The following is a 20,105-nucleotide window of genomic DNA, read 5'->3' on the forward strand; positions in this document are numbered from 1 at the left end:
GCTATGGTTTGATATAGACATGAAATAACGCAAGGTAAAGAATCGATGCAAAATGCATTTTATCATATTATACTAGTAAAGTAATCGTAAAGATGTATGTAGTCAAAAAACATAATCATATGATGAAGTAGGCTGAAACTAAATGTGGTCACATATATGTAAGAACTTCTTGACCACAAAGGAGCAAGTGTGTGAGTGGTTTACCAATTAGTAAATCCTCTTTCTGCTTCTTTTATAATCTCATTTTCTAATGACAGGACCTCTGTACGGAACTCTCCATATCACAAAGTTATCTGGAGGTTGATACTCTTCAAGCCATGTCATATATGATATCACTTCTCCATTCATCGCTTCAATCTCACCTGGTTCCAGAGATCATACCATCAACAACATTACCATAGCTAGTAAGAAATGAGAATCATAAACCAAATATGTTTAGCTGTAGATCTAATGCGTGTATTCCATGATATCTTCACTTAAAACTCTTATCTAATAAAGAACCTATCGGTTAAACCATGATTCAGTAGCTTTGCTAAGCGATTAAGTTGCAACAGTAAAAAACCGTCGGATGATTTATCTATGATCGTATCAGGTTGATGTGTATCTGTTTTGACGTCTGATAGTGATCTGTATGTTGTTGTTGTACGTAGACAATGCTGGAACCAACAAGGCGGCTTCAAGCGGCACCTCCTTGAACACGAAGAGGCTTGATGATGACACTGAGAACTTAGCTCGTGAGTTTCTCATCTCCTCATTCCCATTTAATATTTTATTGACTTCGTATGTTGGTTGTTTGTAACAGCATATTTTATGTTTATGGTTTTAATTAAAAAAATCAGATGAACGTGTGCCTACTGAGTTGAAGAAAGCCATCATGCAAGCCCGAGGGGAGAAGAAGCTGACCCAGTCCCAACTCGCTCAGGTACTCTTTCTCTCTTCTTCCTCTATTTTGTTTCCCTATTGTAATGTATTTGGATTCATGATGGTAGTAACATAATGATATGTAGCTGATCAACGAGAAGCCGCAAGTGATCCAAGAGTATGAGTCAGGGAAAGCAATTCCGAATCAGCAGATCCTTTCTAAGCTGGATAGGGCACTTGGACCTAAACTCCGTGGGAAGAAGTAATGACAAAAGCTCTTTAAAGGTAAAAAAAAGAAAAGCTAATCGTGGTTCTCTCTCTGCAGTTCATATGGTTGTAGAAACTTTCTTTATATGCCTGCTTTTAGTGCTTAGTAGAGAGCTCTGCAAGTGATCTTTTATGGTGTAAGAAAGAAACAAAAGCTGTTTGGAACCTTTTGTCAGTATAAATAAATCCCTTTGTGTTCTCTTTGTATCATCGTCATCATCTTATCACAACCAAATATCAGATTTTGAAAACCGAAAACAAATTATAAATTCTTAGCTTATTTTTCTTAACCGGACAATAACCAATTTTGGGCCTTGGTCACGTGCACCCGTCCATATACGTAAAAATAAAACTAACTGTCGCTTGTCGGTGAATGAGATGTAAAAATATAGGGACCAATTTGTGAAGTTCCCGTGAAGACAAGTATTCTCGTCGCCACGAAACAAGGCAGTACAGTGAGTCAGTGAAGCTGGCTGACACTCACACAAGCACAAAAAACCAAAAAGTAATAATAATTTCACAACTTTTAAAGTTATTCTGTATCAATTTCGTCTTCCTCCTTCTTCTAGGGTTTCTACATTTTCTCGTTTTTTCCATTTCTGGAAACCGTTAAAGGTGTCTCTTCTTGTTCCTTGGGGCGAAATGGAGACAGGTGAAGCGTACCAGAAGAAAGAGCGAGCTTCACTTGTAGCTATTGTCGTTCTTGCTTGCCTTGCTCTGTCATCTTTGTTCGTCGCCTTTAGCTACTACTGCTATATCCGTAACAAAGTTTCCAAGCGTCACAGAATCAACAAGAGTAAGCACAACAATTCAGACAACAGTTTCTCTGTTTCGTTTCGTTTCGTTACCTGTCCTTGTGTAAACATAACGAGTCTGGTCTTATCTTTAACCTGCATTTCTTGTCTATTCGCTCTCTGGTTTTACCTGTGTATTCAGAGTTTGACTGCGAGGAGAAAGGTGATTGTCAAGAACAACAAGAAGTTACTGACAAGGGGATACAGGTTTTCACTTTCAAGCAACTACATTCCGCGACTGGTGGGTTTAGCAAGTCGAATGTGGTTGGTCACGGTGGGTTTGGATTGGTTTATCGTGGTGTCCTTAGCAACGGGAGAAAAGTTGCTATCAAGTTTATGGATAATGCAGGAAAGCAAGGTGAAGAAGAGTTCAAGATGGAGGTTTCTTGTTTTATTTGAGCTCTAGTCTATTTTTGTAGCTCACTAATTACTTCAATGGTTGATTGAATTTTGTATCTGGTGACAGGTTGAGTTACTGAGCCGTCTGCGCTCACCGTACTTGTTGGCCCTTCTTGGTTATTGCTCAGACAATAGTCACAAACTGCTTGTTTATGAGTTCATGGCCAATGGCTGTCTGCAGGAACACCTCTATCCTAATAACAGTTAAGTTCCTTCTTCAACTAATGTTTAATAGAGAGGACTGATATTGAGCTGTCTGTTGTTCTTGTGTATAGGGTCTGGTTCTGTCCCATTGAGATTAGATTGGGAAACTCGGATGAGAATAGCTCTGGAAGCTGCAAAAGGCTTGGAGTATCTCCATGAACATGTAACACCTCCAGTGATTCACCGAGACTTCAAGAGCAGCAATGTTCTGCTTGACAGAAACCTCCACGCCAAAGTCTCAGACTTCGGATTGTCTAAAGTCGGGTCAGATAAAGCTGGTGGATATGTTGCTCCTGAGTATGCTTTAACCGGCCACTTGACTACAAAATCAGATGTCTATAGCTACGGCATTGTCCTGTTAGAGCTACTAACCGGGAGGGTTCCGGTAGATATGAAGAGAGCTGCTGGAGAAGGAGTTCTTGTATCTTGGGCTTTGCCTCAACTGGCTGAGAGAGATAAAGTGGTGGACGTAATGGATCCAGCACTGGAAGGGCAGTACTCGGCCAAAGAGGTTGTTCAGGTTGCAGCAATAGCAGCAATGTGTGTTCAAGAAGAAGCTGATTACAGACCGTTGATGGCAGATGTGGTGAAGTCATTGGTTCCTTTAGTGAGAAGCCGTGGGTCAGGTTCAAAGCTAAGTGGATGCTCTCCTAACTCACCCGGTAAAGCAAGCGTCGGTTCTCAGTAAAATCAAAGAAAACTAACGAATGTGAGAGTCTCTTTTGAAGTTTTTTATGTACTAAGGGAGTTTGTTAAAGCAGTATATAATGTAACACTGGATGTTTTTACTAAAATATAAACTTTTAAAACTTTTAGTGTATAAATTTTAACCAAAGCTACTGAATGTTTTTAAAGCAGTGTATAATGTAACATCAACTCTGGAGACCGTCTCACCAGAGCCTCTAAGGTATAATAAATGTTTTCTCAGTTTTGTTTTGTTCTTTAGACATTTGAATTTTCTTTATAGATATTGCCTATCTACAATGGTTATTATCAACAAATATGATTCTACAGGCGACGAGGATAACCAAAAAGGAAACTTTCTTCCATTGCACGAACCACAGAGATTAGCTCTAACGCGAAGAGATCATTCACTGTCCTGTCTCCGGCAAGATCTGAGCTAACACCGGGAGAATAATCTCCTCTTGTCGGGTTGAGAATGACGAATCTACAGAGAGGACACTGTCCTTTGCTTTTCAACCATGGAACTATACATTCCTCATGAAACATATGTTTGCAAGGAGTTACCATCACTGTTTCCTTGGGCTCAAAGTCTTCTAAACACACTGTGCATCTCTTTTCATCGTCTTCTTCACCAGAGTAACCTTGAGGGCTTCTTGAGTTTTCGCTTCCCGGGTTCTTGTTCCTGTAGTATAAGCTCAGGTTTCTGAGGAGCTGGCTTTTCCGGACAGGGTTATATGTCTGTTTTGTTAGATGTTTCAGAACATGGTATTCTTCTCTGGCTTGTGATGCTGCAGATCTTGAGTTGCTCTCGTGTGTATGGTGTTGGTTGTGAACGGCTTGCCTTAGTGCCTCCAGGTGTTGCCTCCGTAAGTTGTTGCTGGTTCGGATTGGAGTCTGATGTGATATTGAATCTCTGCCAAGAACAACGGTTTTCAAAGACTAAAACTATTGGAAACATATAAAAAGCAAGAAGATATAAGATAGCGATGATGATCTAATGAGTAAGTACACGTTTGATGTAGCTGTTGATGAGTAAGTGGATTGAGGATCATCGAGCAAACGCCTATTAGCTATCTGAAAGAGAACACCAAAACATCAAAACACCATTAAAGGAAGGCTAAAACATTCTTTGCCATTACTCTACTGACCAAATCACTCATGGACCAAGCGTTCCGTGAAGAGAAAGAAGGAACTGGCCGACCCAAGGATCTTGTAACCAAGCCATATCTATTGGATTGATTTGGAGCATCAGAATAGCCATTTCTGACATTATTGCTCATAGCTGAATGAATGGTCTTTCTTGTAACAGAGAAGAGATGTCTTTGTATTGTAATGCAGACTTAGTTTATATTCTTTCCCCACTTACATTGATTCCCTATAAGTGGATAAGTTAAGCAAAGAATCTGTCCTAGTGTTGTAGTGATGGACAAGAATCAATACCAGAAAAAAATTGGCCTATTAGCAATGTAACGTTTTACATTTGCTTGGTTTCTCAAAACAGGGAATAATCATTACATAGAACATCAACAATCACAAATCTCTTGAGGAAAGTTATGGCAAGGTACAATCCATTTTATTTTGTAGAAACATAAGTCTTGATGAAGAGAAAAATAACAAAAGATAAATAGAGAGCCCCAACACTTCAGAAAATAATGTCTGCATCCTTCTCTCCCCCACCTTCAAGCAAGTTACGAGCAGCGTTAATCGAAATCCCTCTCTGCATAGAGATCCCTTCAAGAACCATCTCCTCAGCAAACGCCTTAGCGTTAGCTGCCTGTCTCTCGACTTCCCTCCTCTTGTACCCTTGAATCTTCTTAAGCCTGAAGAAATCTTCCCTCTCAAGCTCATCAAGCTCTCCCTTGATGTAACTGATCGTATTCTCAATCTTGGGTTTCACCACATTCTCCAGAGCGTTGACCCTGCGGTTAGTCGTCTTGATTGCTTCATCGAGCGTCAAGAACGAAGTCTGGAGAGAAGCAAGCTCAACCAGAACCTCAATAGCTTTCACATAAGCCACACGGCAAGCTTGGACCTGTTGCCCACCTCTAGCTAAACCGGTTAAGTCATTCTTGGTCTCGCCTTCAGAGAAGTGATCAAACTTTGGAAGCTTCACACCAGCGATGTTCTCTTGCCTTGAACGAACTTTCAGCGTAGCTTCCTTAACGTTCTCGAGAACTACATGCTTAACATTCTCACCAGCCACGTACTTGACTTCGGTGAGAGCAAAAGACGATGTCTTCATCATATCTCCCATTGATTCCTTGGCCGTAACGATCTTCTTGAGAAGGGCTCTGAACTGAACAGTTAAGGCATCGCTCTTCTTCTTGAGGAGAGCATGACCTCTTGTAGCTCCAACAAGACGAGCTTTCATCACACCGAGCATAGTAACAGTGGGAACCACATTCAAACGCGCGTTTTGGCCAGCCATGGAGATGCGATTACAACAACTCTTTCAAAAGACTTCTCTAGATTGAGAACAGACAACAACAACAACATAAGATGATTGTGTAACAATAACAAAGACCAATCTTTAAATCTATAGCTTTACTAACAAAATTGCGAGCAGACAACAGAGATCCAGATTGAATCAAAGTCTACGACTTTAGACAAATTTTCTAATCCTAACCACATTACATCGCTACCCAGATCTCCAAAAGATCAAATCTCTTGAACCCATTGATCAAACTCGTAAATTTCTCAGATTCAAATGAGAGATCGAAACAGAGTGAATTGAGAGGAAGAGTAAGATGGCAGATGACATACCTGGGCCTCTCGAGGAGACTTTTGCAAGTAGATCACTGAGATAGATTAGATTGGCCTTTGAGAGAAAATGGTGATTTGTTTTTTGTTTATGGAGAGAGCGATCGTATTCGACCTCGTGGCTTATTGATCATGGAGGAAAGAAAGGGGGCTATTGTGTAATTAATCGTAAACATGAGGGGTTTGTTTTGCTAAATGAATATACAGATCATCGCCTATGTGCTGGGTGGGACCTGCTTTCGTGTCTAAATCTTGACCCCGTGTACTTATCCCCACGTTCTTCTTAGTTCTCAAACACACGTAGTGCTGGGTTGCGGCTCAAATCCGTCCGGCTTCGCAGCCAACCACCACAGGTTGAATATTTTTTCTTTGTTAAAAGTTCCAATCCGCATAATTCACAAAGAAAAAAAAATTGGGAAAACGATCTATTTCCCCACGAGATGTATGATATAGCACTAAATGTCTACTAAAATGGTGGGGAAATAAGTTTCGAACTTTGTTTTCGGGGAGAAATAGCATGATGTCATACTTTGGTGGACATTTGGTGATATATCATACTTCTCGTGGGAAAATAGATCGTCTTCCCAAAAAAATTATAGTTATTCAACCGTTAAACTGAAATGAGTCATCTTTTATATATATAAATAAATATTCGCTTTTTATTAATTTCTTATATAATAAAGCACAAGTCACCTATCAAATTAAAATTTGACATTTGACAAAAGATTTATATAAAAAAAAATTAAACTTTTTTCATCTCCTTTTTTTTTGCATTAAAAATAAAAATAATATTTAGAAAAAAATAAACATGATCGTGCAACAGTTACTCAAACCACCACGATCATTTTTTGCCCACTATCATTTTTTCCATCCTCTTATGTCTCTCAAATTCTCTCAGATTGGATTAAAATATGAGAAACTAACAATCGATCAATAACAAAATATGAGTTAATATTCTCCTTCTTTGATTACAAAATTCTATTGAATGTTCCGAGAGCCAGTGCTGAGTTCAATTTATAAGTAAGCATCGCAACAACCGATACATATATTATCTCCCTACTTTGTACAGTTTTGTTGGTTTGGCAGAGCGGGACATGCGTTCTAGAACGAGAATAAAGAGAGAAAGAGGAGAAGGATAGAAGCTAGCAACAAATATAAACGTGGTAGAAGTCGTTTGATAAAGGTAAATACTCTTTGTATGTATATATTTAAATATATTTGTGAGTATAACTTTAGAGAATGGTTGACAAAATCTAAAACATGGAAAATCATTATGTTTAGGTGTCAATGAATAAGGTATTTAATCTACTGTCCATGGTTTAGTTTTGTTGACGAGTGACGTGGGCTTAATACTAGTACTCACTAAACCGCACGTTGATAAATAACTCATTTTATTATGTTATAATACTTTTTTGCATTAAATAAATTTTTTTTTTTGCCATTCTCTTTGACGTACACGAACATGAGCTTGTCACCGCATTCAGAAAGTTTTCCAGCAAAGATGATTTCGGCAAGACAGTGAGTTTTGGAAGAGACTAAGCACTTTCTACTTCAGTCGTTTGTTTGCCGCCACCACCTACGGTGAAGAGATTGACTGGAAGCATTGTGATCTGGAGGATTAACCGATATATTAGGAGGTAAGGGATATGGTGAGGAGTGAGGATGAGTTACAGGTGATGCTGAACGAGAGAGGATGCAATGTGTGAACGGGCGATGCTGAATGAGAGAGGAGGAAATGGGCGATGCTGGATGAGGAGAGAGGAGAGAGAGGGCAATGCTGGGAGGAGAGATGAGAGTGAGGGCAATGCTGGGAAGAGAGAGGAGAGAGAGGTGTCGATTTTGGAAGGAGAGGAGAGAAAGTGGATGATGCTGTATCACTCTTGGCTCTATCTCTTCTCTTCCGTTCTCCTTTACGGTTTCATATATTTTAACTCAGTTTCCCAAATCTGTTTCGATTTTTTTGACGAAAGATATGCGTACATACAAAATTTCAAGCTTGAGGCTTCCATCATAAGCTTAGAATAGTCAATTATCTTAATTAACAGATGAGTCTATCTCTCTCCAACAAGCTTATTGAAACCATTTTGATCCCAAATCTTATTGTTGGCAAAAATAATTTGTTTCAATTCTTTTGATAAATTTTTCACAAATTTTGTTGCCCTCCAACTAAAATTTTGAAAATTATAATAAGAATTAGGTTTCAAAAAAGAGAAAACGAATAAAAACAATTTAGTAGCGTTGTAGAGCAAAATAACTTTCTTCTTGTAAGGATCATAAGATAAACCTTTTTTTTAAAAAAATATTGACATTTCTTTTGTTATACTTGGTCTGCAACTTCAACCGTTAGGTTATCCAACATTAGCTGTTAAATTATAATTTTAATTCCTAAAACATCCTATGTGTCCAAATAACTTATACCATTTGCCATAGCACCTTAAACCTCTACAATTTACAAACTACGCAACAAATTTGATAGTTATATTATCTTAAATTTTGATTCCCATAGAAATCTAGAGAGGCTAAATGGTTTAGAATCAGATGTTTGAAAATAATATATGCTAATTCTTTTCTACAACATTTTTAATTGTTATTTGTAAAGAGAAGTGTGAATGAGTATGTTTAATTTTAGTTAAACAAAACTAGACATAGAGCATTGCGTTTTTATAGCTAAAATATAACAAAGAAAATCAAACTCTTTACTAACATGTTAGCCAAAATTTTAAAATCTAACTACTTTGAATCTTAAGTGGAGATAATCAAAATCATATATTTGTTTATATTAATGGGTCTCGTAAATCATTTAATATATTCTTCGTCATTAAGTTAGTATAACATTTATTCAATGCTCAAATTTGATTAACACAATCAAGATATTTATTATATAAAAAAAGAGGTAGTCAAGTCAATCAGTTCTATCTCCATTGTAAAAAGTGGAAAGTATTAAAAAAGTTATTCAGACTTGAACTGGTTTAAACATTAGATGAAAAATATATAAATAAATATGATGCTTTTAAGATTTACATTATTTACAAATCAAATAATTTTTCATATTCAGACATTTTTAAGATATAATGAATTGAGAACAAATTTTAACAACCAAGCTACATTGTTTCAGATTTTTGGAAAAAATTATGTTATTATCCAAATCGGATTTAAGTTGAAAACGAGGATAAATAATTTTTTATTGGTTAAACATTTCACAAAAATAGTTAAAATTTTTAACAAAATTTATACTTAAATAATATGGCAGTTAGAATTTTGTTTTTGTTTTCTGGAATATCTATAATTATCCATATTATCTTTAGGTAACGATTTTATACCCCTATAAAAGCTTTGTTTCCTTTCATATTTCTTCATTCAAAAACCATTCTTCTAAGTAAATATGGTTTCTCTAAGATTTCTTTTATTTTTTCTTTTTGTAAGTAGTGTCTATGCCACAATTGTTTCTCATGATGGCCGAGCCATTACCATTGATGGTCACCGCCGAGTTCTCCTTTCTGGTTCTATCCATTATCCTAGAAGCACTCCTGAGGTATTTAATCTACCTTACATCAAACAATATGTGTGGTCCTAGTATTTTATGTTTGCTACTAATTATAATCGTTTTTTGTTAATATGTTTAGATGTGGCCGGATCTTATAAAAAAAAGTAAAGAAGGAGGTCTTGATGCGATCGAAACATATGTCTTCTGGAATGTGCATGAGCCTACTCGCCGTCAATATGATTTTTCTGGAAAATTAGATCTTATTCGATTCCTGAAAACCATTCAAAATGAAGGATTGTATGCTGTTCTTCGCATAGGACCATATGCATGTGCTGAGTGGAATTACGGGTAATATACTTAGAATGGATTTAGGTAGTCTCTTAAAGTGCAATATATACCAGTTTAATGCATTTTGATAATAAGATAGCTTCTTGTATGGTCATAGTGCGGTTTTCCATATAATGTTTTGATCAATAAATGGTCCAATGAATTGATTTTGTTAATCATTATACCAACACTTGTGTATCATAAATGTCAGTACTAGTCTTTTAGTTATAGTATATATTTTTAAGAAATTATTATAATGAGTTGGCTTCTTGTATGATGATATTACTGTTTATCATATAATATTTTTGACCTCGATTTTTTTTATTATTGTAAACAGAGGATTCCCAGTGTGGTTGCACAACATGCCTGGAATGGTGTTCAGAACTACTAATAAAGCATATATGGTAGTCTTACCTGATGATCAATATTTTTTTTTATCATATATGTAGTGTTATTTTCAATTAAATTTTATATGAATGATTTATGTATAGGATGAGATGCAAAACTTCACAACTATGATAGTAGACATGGTCAAGAAAGAAAAATTATTTGCATCACAAGGAGGCCCAATTATTCTTGCTCAAGTATATCAATTTAAAATTTTAAATACATTATGTGGTGTTTCTTAATGTTATATACAATTCTTAACAATATATATATATTTTTTTATTAATCTTGCAGATAGAAAATGAGTATGGAAATGTAATGGGACCCTATGGAGAATCGGGTAAAGCATACATTAAGTGGTGTGCAAACATGGCTCAGTCTCTTGATGTTGGTGTTCCATGGATAATGTGTCAACAAAATGATGCTCCTCAGCCTATGGTAATAAGCTCAGTCTAGTTATAATGAGTATTTATTTAATATATTCAAAGGCTAATTATTTTAAATTGTTTCTGCTTTTATAGTTGAATACATGTAATGGCTTTTACTGTGACAATTTTGTACCAAACAATCCCAACACTCCTAAGATGTGGACTGAGAACTGGACCGGATGGTAAGTTTTATTTTCAGTATGATTATATTCTTATTATTTTGTAAATATTTTATCATAATATTTATTTTGTCTTCTATTTGTTTAGGTTTAAGCAATGGGGTGGTAAAAATCCTCATAGAACAACCGAAGATGTTGCATTTTCTGTTGCAAGATTCTTCCAAAGAGGAGGAACTTTTAATAATTATTATATGGTAAAAATATAATAATGAAATTTAACTTATTTATTAAAATAAGCTCACACAAAATCGACATTAACTAGAAAGAGTAATTGAACTGTTTTTATCATTGTAGTACCATGGAGGCACGAACTTTGACAGAACCGCAGGTGGTCCATACATCACAACTTCATATGATTATGATGCTCCCCTTGACGAATATGGTAAATTTAAAGTATATTCATATACAAAAATATTTTAGAAGTTTATATTTTTACTTACATGGGAAATCTATTAGGTAATTTGAGTCAACCAAAATACGGGCATTTGAAACAACTTCATGATGTTCTTCACACTATAGAGAAAACTCTAACATACGGAAACATCTCCACCATTGACTTTGGAAACTCTGCATCGGTAATATTCTTGTTATTTTTTATCAGTATATTCTTGAAATAATTACTTATCATGAAAATATTACATAGGCAACAATTTATAAAACCGAAGAAGGATCAAGCTGCTTTTTTGGAAATGGAAATGAAAATTCAGATGCAACAATTAGTTTCCAAGGAGAATCTTACGTTGTCCCGGCTTGGTCTGTTACCATTTTACCGGATTGCAAAAATGAGGCTTATAACACCGCCAAGGTTTTTTATTTAAAATTTTCTTTTGTGGACTTTAAATTTTCATACTAACAACCATTATTCATTCAAAGTTGTAACCAAAGTTCATTTTTTGTTGGTTTTATATTTTCAGATTACCACTCAGACTTCAATGATGGTTAAGAAACCAAATGAAGCTGAGGATACCCCTTCAACTCTGAAATGGTCATGGAGACCAGAGAACATGGACAACTTCCTTTTGAAAGGAAAAGGAGAATCTACACAGACACAACTATTTGATCAGAAAGTAGTCACCAATGACCAAAGTGATTATCTATGGTACATGACTACCGTTAAGTTTAAAAAACGAGATCCTTTTGTGGGTAAAACCATGTCTCTTCGCATCAACAGTACTGCTCATGTCCTTCACGCATTCGTCAATGGAAAAAATATTGGTAAGTAACTCTTATATATGTTTTACAAATCTCAATAACACCAACTTACCAAAAAGTCTTTGATTTATATTTGTAGGTAATCAACACGCTGAGAATGGAAAATTTAACTATGTATTTGAGAAAGATGTGAAGTTTAAGTCTGGTCGTAATGTCATTGCTCTTCTTAGCATAACTGTGGGACTTGCGGTAAGTTCTTAGATATTCTTTATCTTGTATTTATTTTTAAAGTTAAATCTCTTATTTTTTTACATTTTAACTGAAAATAAAAAATTTGACAATTTTTTTTATAGAACTATGGTGCTTTCTTTGAAAGTAAGCCGGCTGGAATCACTGGACCCATTTTTATTACTGGAATAAATGGTGATGAAACTATAGTTAAGGACTTGTCTGCTCATAAATGGAGCTATAAAACCGGTTTAAATGGGTTTGACAACCAACTCTTTAGAACGGAAGCAATGTCTAAATGGTCAGTTGAAAATGTACCGTTTAACCGAACCATGACTTGGTATAAGGTAAACAGATGTTATTATATATAAGATAACAAACCAAACACTTGTTGATTCAATATCAAATCAAATCATTCCATTTTTTCTTTCAGGCTACATTCAAGTCTCCCTTGGGAAATGATCCAGTTGTTGTCGATCTTATGGGACTTGGAAAAGGTACAGCTTGGGTCAATGGAAACAACATTGGGCGTTATTGGCCGGCATTCATTTCAAGCGAAAATGGTTGTGATGCAAAATGTAATTATAGAGGTGCTTATCATGCTGAAAAATGTCTGACCAATTGTGGAGAACCCACACAAAGATGGTACATTTTCCACATCTTATTAGGTTCTAGAATAAAATATGTTAATGTTTAACCTGAGAAATCTTTACATGGATTTTGTTGCTTTGTTATTTTCTTGAACAGGTACCATGTTCCTCGTTCTTTCTTGAATGCAGAAGGAGATAACACACTAGTTTTGTTTGAAGAGATGGGAGGAAACCCATCGCTTGTCAGTTTCCAAACTACTAGAGTAGGAAGTGTTTGTGCTAACGTCTATGAGAAAACAATTATTGAGCTTTCATGCGACAGAAAACCCATTTCTGCCATCAAATTTGCATCCTTTGGTAACCCAGATGGCAATTGTGGATCTTTTGAAAAAGGAACTTGTGAATCAAGTAAAAACACGGCCGATATTCTCACACAAGAATGTGTTGGAAAAGAGAAGTGTTCCATTGATGTCTCAACAGAAAAGTTTGGTGCACCAAATTGCAGTGGTGCTCCTAGAAGGCTTGCTGTCGAAGCTATATGTTAAATTGTTTTCTAGATTTATGGTGTTTTCTTTATCATATTTCCAAATTATGCTATATTTTTTTCAAAGATTTAATTCTTTTAATATTTATTGGTGGTTGTTTTATTCAATAAAAGAACATATTCTTATATACATTTTACACGGTCATCTTCTTTTCCCAAAACATTCATGGTCATTTCTTCTCCGCCATCATCACTCTCTCTGAACAATTGAATAATTTTTCTCTTCGATATTTATTATTTTTCTTTTTAATATATAACAATGACTAAACGGCGTTAGCTCAGCTAATTATATCATTAAATATTCTAGATATGGAGGATGGTATCCTCGAAGTTGTTTTCTTATTGGCACGTTTCTCCAACAAAGGTGATTTTGGTGAGAATGCATATCTAGGTACAGAGAAAATCGACGATGACGATAAAAACAAATCAAATTTGTGGTTATGCTTTGATTAGAGAAACCAGTTAAGAAACTCGAGACGATTAAATTAGACTTTGTTGTTTGAGAGTTTTTAAAAATAAGGATTTGATGGATACTGGTTCTTGTTTGTATAAGAAAATTTAAAAGTTTTATTTAATGCAAAAATAAAAAAAATGAAAAAATGTCACACCAAGTATTCAAACTCTTGTAAGGTAGCACAACAAAATTAGATATTTACCAACTGATTTTGTGCGACTAACTGAATATTAAGGCAAAGCGAATATTTATATATGTAAAAGACAACTCAGAAATTGTTTTTAGTGGTTGGCTAAAAATATGTTATCAAAGTAGTTTTAAGCGTTATGATAAAATTTATTTATTGCTCATACACAAATTTGATTAACACAAGCAAGATATTTATTATATAAAAAAAGAGGTAGTCAAGTCAATCAGTTCTATCTCCTTTGTAAAAAGTGGAAAGTATTAAAAAAGATTCAGACTTAAACTGGTTTAAACATTAGATGAAAAATATATAAATAAATATGATGCTTTTAAGATTTACATTATTTACAAATCAAATAATTTTTCCTGTTGAGACATGTTTAAGATATGATGAATTGAGAACAAATTTTAACAACCAAGCTACACTGTTTCAGATTTTTGGAAAAAATTATGTTATTATCTATATCGGATTTAAGTTGAAACTGAGGATAAATAATTTTTTATTGGTTAACCATTTCACAAAAATAGTTAAAATTTTTAACAAAATTTATACTTAAATAATAAGGCAGTTAGAATTTTGTTTTTGTTTTCTGGAATATCTATAATTATCCATATTATCTTTAGGTAACGATTTTATACCCCTATAAAAGCTTTGTTTCCTTTCATATTTCTTCATTCAAAAACCATTCTTCTAAGTAAATATGGTTTCTCTAAGATTTCTTTTATGTTTTCTTTTTGTAAGTAGTGTCTATGCCACAATTGTTTCTCATGATGGCCGAGCCATTACCATTGATGGTCACCGCCGAGTTCTCCTTTCTGGTTCTATCCATTATCCTAGAAGCACTCCTGAAGTATTTAATCTACCTTACATCAAACAATATGTGTGGTCCTAGTATTTTATGTTTGCTACTAATTATAATCGTTTTTTGTTAATATGTTTAGATGTGGCCGGATCTTATAAAAAAAAGTAAAGAAGGAGGTCTTGATGCGATCGAAACATATGTCTTCTGGAATGCGCATGAGCCTACTCGCCGTCAATATGATTTTTCTGGAAAATTAGATCTTATTCGATTCCTGAAAACCATTCAAAATGAAGGATTGTATGCTGTTCTTCGCATAGGACCATATGCATGTGCTGAGTGGAATTACGGGTAATATACTTAGAATGGATTTAGGTAGTCTCTTAAAGTGCAATATATACCAGTTTAATGCATTTTGATAATAAGATAGCTTCTTGTATGGTCATAGTGCGGTTTTCCATATAATGTTTTGATCAATAAATGGTCCAATGAATTGATTTTGTTAATCATTATACCAACACTTGTGTATCATAAATGTCAGTACTAGTCTTTTAGTTATAGTATATATTTTTAAGAAATTATTATAATGAGTTGGCTTCTTGTATGATGATATTACTGTTTATCATATAATATTTTTGACCTCGATTTTTTTTATTATTGTAAACAGAGGATTCCCAGTGTGGTTGCACAACATGCCTGGAATGGTGTTCAGAACTACTAATAAAGCATATATGGTAGTCTTACCTGATGATCAATATTTTTTTTTATCATATATGTAGTGTTATTTTCAATTAAATTTTATATGAATGATTTATGTATAGGATGAGATGCAAAACTTCACAACTATGATAGTAGACATGGTCAAGAAAGAAAAATTATTTGCATCACAAGGAGGCCCAATTATTCTTGCTCAAGTATATCAATTTAAAATTTTAAATACATTATGTGGTGTTTCTTAATGTTATATACAATTCTTAACAATATATATATTTTTTTTTATTAATCTTGCAGATAGAAAATGAGTATGGAAATGTAATGGGACCCTATGGAGAATCGGGTAAAGCATACATTAAGTGGTGTGCAAACATGGCTCAGTCTCTTGATGTTGGTGTTCCATGGATAATGTGTCAACAAAATGATGCTCCTCAGCCTATGGTAATAAGCTCAGTCTAGTTATAATGAGTATTTATTTAATATATTCAAAGGCTAATTATTTTAAATTGTTTCTGCTTTTATAGTTGAATACATGTAATGGCTTTTACTGTGACAATTTTGTACCAAACAATCCCAACACTCCTAAGATGTGGACTGAGAACTGGACCGGATGGTAAGTTTTATTTTCAGTATGATTATATTCTTATTATTTTGTAAATATTTTATCATAATATTTATTTTGTCTTCTATTTGTTTAGGTTTAAGCAATGGGGTGGTAAAAATCCTCATAGAACAACCGAAGATGTTGCATTTTCTGTTGCAAGATTCTTCCAAAGAGGAGGAACTTTTAATAATTATTATATGGTAAAAATATAATAATGAAATTTAACTTATTTATTAAAATAAGCTCACACAAAATCGACATTAACTAGAAAGAGTAATTGAACTGTTTTTATCATTGTAGTACCATGGAGGCACGAACTTTGACAGAACCGCAGGTGGTCCATACATCACAACTTCATATGATTATGATGCTCCCCTTGACGAATATGGTAAATTTAAAGTATATTCATATACAAAAATATTTTAGAAGTTTATATTTTTACTTACATGGGAAATCTATTAGGTAATTTGAGTCAACCAAAATACGGGCATTTGAAACAACTTCATGATGTTCTTCACACTATAGAGAAAACTCTAACATACGGAAACATCTCCACCATTGACTTTGGAAACTCTGCATCGGTAATATTCTTGTTATTTTTTATCAGTATATTCTTGAAATAATTACTTATCATGAAAATATTACATAGGCAACAATTTATAAAACCGAAGAAGGATCAAGCTGCTTTTTTGGAAATGGAAATGAAAATTCAGATGCAACAATTAGTTTCCAAGGAGAATCTTACGTTGTCCCGGCTTGGTCTGTTACCATTTTACCGGATTGCAAAAATGAGGCTTATAACACCGCCAAGGTTTTTTATTTAAAATTTTCTTTTGTGGACTTTAAATTTTCATACTAACAACCATTATTCATTCAAAGTTGTAACCAAAGTTCATTTTTTGTTGGTTTTATATTTTCAGATTACCACTCAGACTTCAATGATGGTTAAGAAACCAAATGAAGCTGAGGATACCCCTTCAACTCTGAAATGGTCATGGAGACCAGAGAACATGGACAACTTCCTTTTGAAAGGAAAAGGAGAATCTACACAGACACAACTATTTGATCAGAAAGTAGTCACCAATGACCAAAGTGATTATCTATGGTACATGACTACCGTTAAGTTTAAAAAACGAGATCCTTTTGTGGGTAAAACCATGTCTCTTCGCATCAACAGTACTGCTCATGTCCTTCACGCATTCGTCAATGGAAAAAATATTGGTAAGTAACTCTTATATATGTTTTACAAATCTCAATAACACCAACTTACCAAAAAGTCTTTGATTTATATTTGTAGGTAATCAACACGCTGAGAATGGAAAATTTAACTATGTATTTGAGAAAGATGTGAAGTTTAAGTCTGGTCGTAATGTCATTGCTCTTCTTAGCATAACTGTGGGACTTGCGGTAAGTTCTTAGATATTCTTTATCTTGTATTTATTTTTAAAGTTAAATCTCTTATTTTTTTACATTTTAACTGAAAATAAAAAATTTGACAATTTTTTTTATAGAACTATGGTGCTTTCTTTGAAAGTAAGCCGGCTGGAATCACTGGACCCATTTTTATTACTGGAATAAATGGTGATGAAACTATAGTTAAGGACTTGTCTGCTCATAAATGGAGCTATAAAACCGGTTTAAATGGGTTTGACAACCAACTCTTTAGAACGGAAGCAATGTCTAAATGGTCAGTTGAAAATGTACCGTTTAACCGAACCATGACTTGGTATAAGGTAAACAGATGTTATTATATATAAGATAACAAACCAAACACTTGTTGATTCAATATCAAATCAAATCATTCCATTTTTTCTTTCAGGCTACATTCAAGTCTCCCTTGGGAAATGATCCAGTTGTTGTCGATCTTATGGGACTTGGAAAAGGTACAGCTTGGGTCAATGGAAACAACATTGGGCGTTATTGGCCGGCATTCATTTCAAGCGAAAATGGTTGTGATGCAAAATGTAATTATAGAGGTGCTTATCATGCTGAAAAATGTCTGACCAATTGTGGAGAACCCACACAAAGATGGTACATTTTCCACATCTTATTAGGTTCTAGAATAAAATATGTTAATGTTTAACCTGAGAAATCTTTACATGGATTTTGTTGCTTTGTTATTTTCTTGAACAGGTACCATGTTCCTCGTTCTTTCTTGAATGCAGAAGGAGATAACACACTAGTTTTGTTTGAAGAGATGGGAGGAAACCCATCGCTTGTCAGTTTCCAAACTACTAGAGTAGGAAGTGTTTGTGCTAACGTCTATGAGAAAACAATTATTGAGCTTTCATGCGACAGAAAACCCATTTCTGCCATCAAATTTGCATCCTTTGGTAACCCAGATGGCAATTGTGGATCTTTTGAAAAAGGAACTTGTGAATCAAGTAAAAACACGGCCGATATTCTCACACAAGAATGTGTTGGAAAAGAGAAGTGTTCCATTGATGTCTCAACAGAAAAGTTTGGTGCACCAAATTGCAGTGGTGCTCCTAGAAGGCTTGCTGTCGAAGCTATATGTTAAATTGTTTTCTAGATTTATGGTGTTTTCTTTATCATATTTCCAAATTATGCTATATTTTTTTCAAAGATTTAATTCTTTTAATATTTATTGGTGGTTGTTTTATTCAATAAAAGAACATATTCTTATATACATTTTACACGGTCATCTTCTTTTCCCAAAACATTCATGGTCATTTCTTCTCCGCCATCATCACTCTCTCTGAACAATTGAATAATTTTTCTCTTCGATATTTATTATTTTTCTTTTTAATATATAACAATGACTAAACGGCGTTAGCTCAGCTAATTATATCATTAAATATTCTAGATATGGAGGATGGTATCCTCGAAGTTGTTTTCTTATTGGCACGTTTCTCCAACAAAGGTGATTTTGGTGAGAATGCATATCTAGGTACAGAGAAAATCGACGATGACGATAAAAACAAATCAAATTTGTGGTTATGCTTTGATTAGAGAAACCAGTTAAGAAACTCGAGACGATTAAATTAGACTTTGTTGTTTGAGAGTTTTTAAAAATAAGGATTTGATGGATACTGGTTCTTGTTTGTATAAGAAAATTTAAAAGTTTTATTTAATGCAAAAATAAAAAAAATGAAAAAATGTCACACCAAGTATTCAAACTCTTGTAAGGTAGCACAACAAAATTAGATATTTACCAACTGATTTTGTGCGACTAACTGAATATTAAGGCAAAGCGAATATTTATATATGTAAAAGACAACTCAGAAATTGTTTTTAGTGGTTGGCTAAAAATATGTTATCAAAGTAGTTTTAAGCGTTATGATAAAATTTATTTATTGCTCATACACAAATTTGATTAACACAAGCAAGATATTTATTATATAAAAAAAGAGGTAGTCAAGTCAATCAGTTCTATCTCCTTTGTAAAAAGTGGAAAGTATTAAAAAAGATTCAGACTTAAACTGGTTTAAACATTAGATGAAAAATATATAAATAAATATGATGCTTTTAAGATTTACATTATTTACAAATCAAATAATTTTTCCTGTTGAGACATGTTTAAGATATGATGAATTGAGAACAAATTTTAACAACCAAGCTACACTGTTTCAGATTTTTGGAAAAAATTATGTTATTATCTATATCGGATTTAAGTTGAAACTGAGGATAAATAATTTTTTATTGGTTAACCATTTCACAAAAATAGTTAAAATTTTTAACAAAATTTATACTTAAATAATAAGGCAGTTAGAATTTTGTTTTTGTTTTCTGGAATATCTATAATTATCCATATTATCTTTAGGTAACGATTTTATACCCCTATAAAAGCTTTGTTTCCTTTCATATTTCTTCATTCAAAAACCATTCTTCTAAGTAAATATGGTTTCTCTAAGATTTCTTTTATGTTTTCTTTTTGTAAGTAGTGTCTATGCCACAATTGTTTCTCATGATGGCCGAGCCATTACCATTGATGGTCACCGCCGAGTTCTCCTTTCTGGTTCTATCCATTATCCTAGAAGCACTCCTGAAGTATTTAATCTACCTTACATCAAACAATATGTGTGGTCCTAGTATTTT

The 20,105-nt window shown here is 34.0% G+C and overlaps 4 protein-coding genes across 6 annotated transcripts; 2 read left to right on the forward strand and 2 right to left on the reverse strand.

Moving 5' to 3' along the window:
- Positions 1 to 616: 616 nt before the first annotated feature.
- Positions 617 to 1,148, forward strand: LOC106355620 (multiprotein-bridging factor 1b-like). Its single transcript, XM_013795533.3, has 3 exons — positions 617 to 734; positions 840 to 922; positions 1,008 to 1,148. The coding sequence occupies exons 1-3, from the start codon at positions 632 to 634 to the stop codon at positions 1,125 to 1,127; spliced, it is 306 nt and encodes a 101-aa protein (XP_013650987.2). The 5' UTR covers positions 617 to 631; the 3' UTR covers positions 1,128 to 1,148.
- A 434-nt stretch (positions 1,149 to 1,582) lies between these two features.
- On the forward strand, positions 1,583 to 4,561 carry LOC106353179 (probable serine/threonine-protein kinase PBL7). Of its 2 annotated transcripts, XR_002663631.2 has the most exons (6): positions 1,597 to 1,924; positions 2,065 to 2,303; positions 2,389 to 2,524; positions 2,597 to 3,234; positions 3,384 to 3,432; positions 3,540 to 4,561. XR_002663631.2 is itself a non-coding variant. In XM_022716348.2 (4 exons), exons 1-4 carry the CDS (start codon positions 1,771 to 1,773, stop codon positions 3,211 to 3,213), a joined length of 1,146 nt encoding a protein of 381 aa, XP_022572069.2. In that variant the 5' UTR covers positions 1,583 to 1,770; the 3' UTR covers positions 3,214 to 3,334. The 2 variants fall into 2 exon arrangements, 1 of the variants encoding a protein (XP_022572069.2); XM_022716348.2 differs by lacking the exons at positions 3,384 to 3,432; positions 3,540 to 4,561 and having other exon boundaries at positions 1,583 to 1,924; positions 2,597 to 3,334.
- LOC106353180 (RING-H2 finger protein ATL52-like) lies at positions 3,324 to 4,523 on the reverse strand. The gene is made up of 3 exons (XM_013792886.3): positions 4,358 to 4,523; positions 4,219 to 4,283; positions 3,324 to 4,122 (listed from the first exon to the last, which is right to left on the reverse strand). The coding sequence occupies exons 1-3, from the start codon at positions 4,487 to 4,489 to the stop codon at positions 3,534 to 3,536; spliced, it is 786 nt and encodes a 261-aa protein (XP_013648340.2). The 5' UTR covers positions 4,490 to 4,523; the 3' UTR covers positions 3,324 to 3,533.
- An 85-nt stretch (positions 4,562 to 4,646) lies between the features above and the next one.
- Positions 4,647 to 6,149, reverse strand: LOC106353176 (V-type proton ATPase subunit D). 2 transcript variants are annotated; one of them, XM_013792881.3, is made up of 2 exons: positions 5,973 to 6,149; positions 4,647 to 5,674 (listed from the first exon to the last, which is right to left on the reverse strand). In XM_013792881.3, exon 2 carries the CDS (start codon positions 5,635 to 5,637, stop codon positions 4,852 to 4,854), a length of 786 nt encoding a protein of 261 aa, XP_013648335.1. In that variant the 5' UTR covers positions 5,638 to 5,674; positions 5,973 to 6,149; the 3' UTR covers positions 4,647 to 4,851. The 2 variants fall into 2 exon arrangements, with proteins under 2 accessions (XP_013648335.1, XP_013648334.1); XM_013792880.3 differs by having other exon boundaries at positions 4,647 to 5,669; positions 5,973 to 6,142.
- Positions 6,150 to 20,105: the final 13,956 nt, after the last annotated feature.

This window comes from Brassica napus, chromosome A7, assembly GCF_020379485.1.
Source record: "Brassica napus cultivar Da-Ae chromosome A7, Da-Ae, whole genome shotgun sequence".
Lineage (NCBI taxonomy): Eukaryota > Viridiplantae > Streptophyta > Magnoliopsida > Brassicales > Brassicaceae > Brassica > Brassica napus.

Excerpts from the sequence above, each read along its gene's own strand:
- LOC106353176 (XM_013792881.3), bottom strand. The coding sequence starts at position 5,637 with ATGGCTGGCCAAAACGCGCGTTTGAATGTGGTTCCCACTGTTACTATG.
- LOC106355620 (XM_013795533.3), top strand. The coding sequence starts at position 632 with ATGTTGTTGTTGTACGTAGACAATGCTGGAACCAACAAGGCGGCTTCA. Across the intron at positions 735-839 it reads TGACACTGAGAACTTAGCTC|ATGAACGTGTGCCTACTGAG; the intron begins GTGAGTTTCTCA and ends TAAAAAAATCAG. Across the intron at positions 923-1,007 it reads CCCAGTCCCAACTCGCTCAG|CTGATCAACGAGAAGCCGCA; the intron begins GTACTCTTTCTC and ends AATGATATGTAG.
- LOC106353180 (XM_013792886.3), bottom strand. The coding sequence starts at position 4,489 with ATGAGCAATAATGTCAGAAATGGCTATTCTGATGCTCCAAATCAATCC. Across the intron at positions 4,284-4,357 it reads CTTGGTCCATGAGTGATTTG|ATAGCTAATAGGCGTTTGCT; the intron begins GTCAGTAGAGTA and ends GTTCTCTTTCAG. Across the intron at positions 4,123-4,218 it reads TCAACAGCTACATCAAACGT|AGATTCAATATCACATCAGA; the intron begins GTACTTACTCAT and ends TGTTCTTGGCAG.
- LOC106353179 (XM_022716348.2), top strand. The coding sequence starts at position 1,771 with ATGGAGACAGGTGAAGCGTACCAGAAGAAAGAGCGAGCTTCACTTGTA. Across the intron at positions 1,925-2,064 it reads GCGTCACAGAATCAACAAGA|AGTTTGACTGCGAGGAGAAA; the intron begins GTAAGCACAACA and ends CTGTGTATTCAG. Across the intron at positions 2,304-2,388 it reads AAGAAGAGTTCAAGATGGAG|GTTGAGTTACTGAGCCGTCT; the intron begins GTTTCTTGTTTT and ends ATCTGGTGACAG.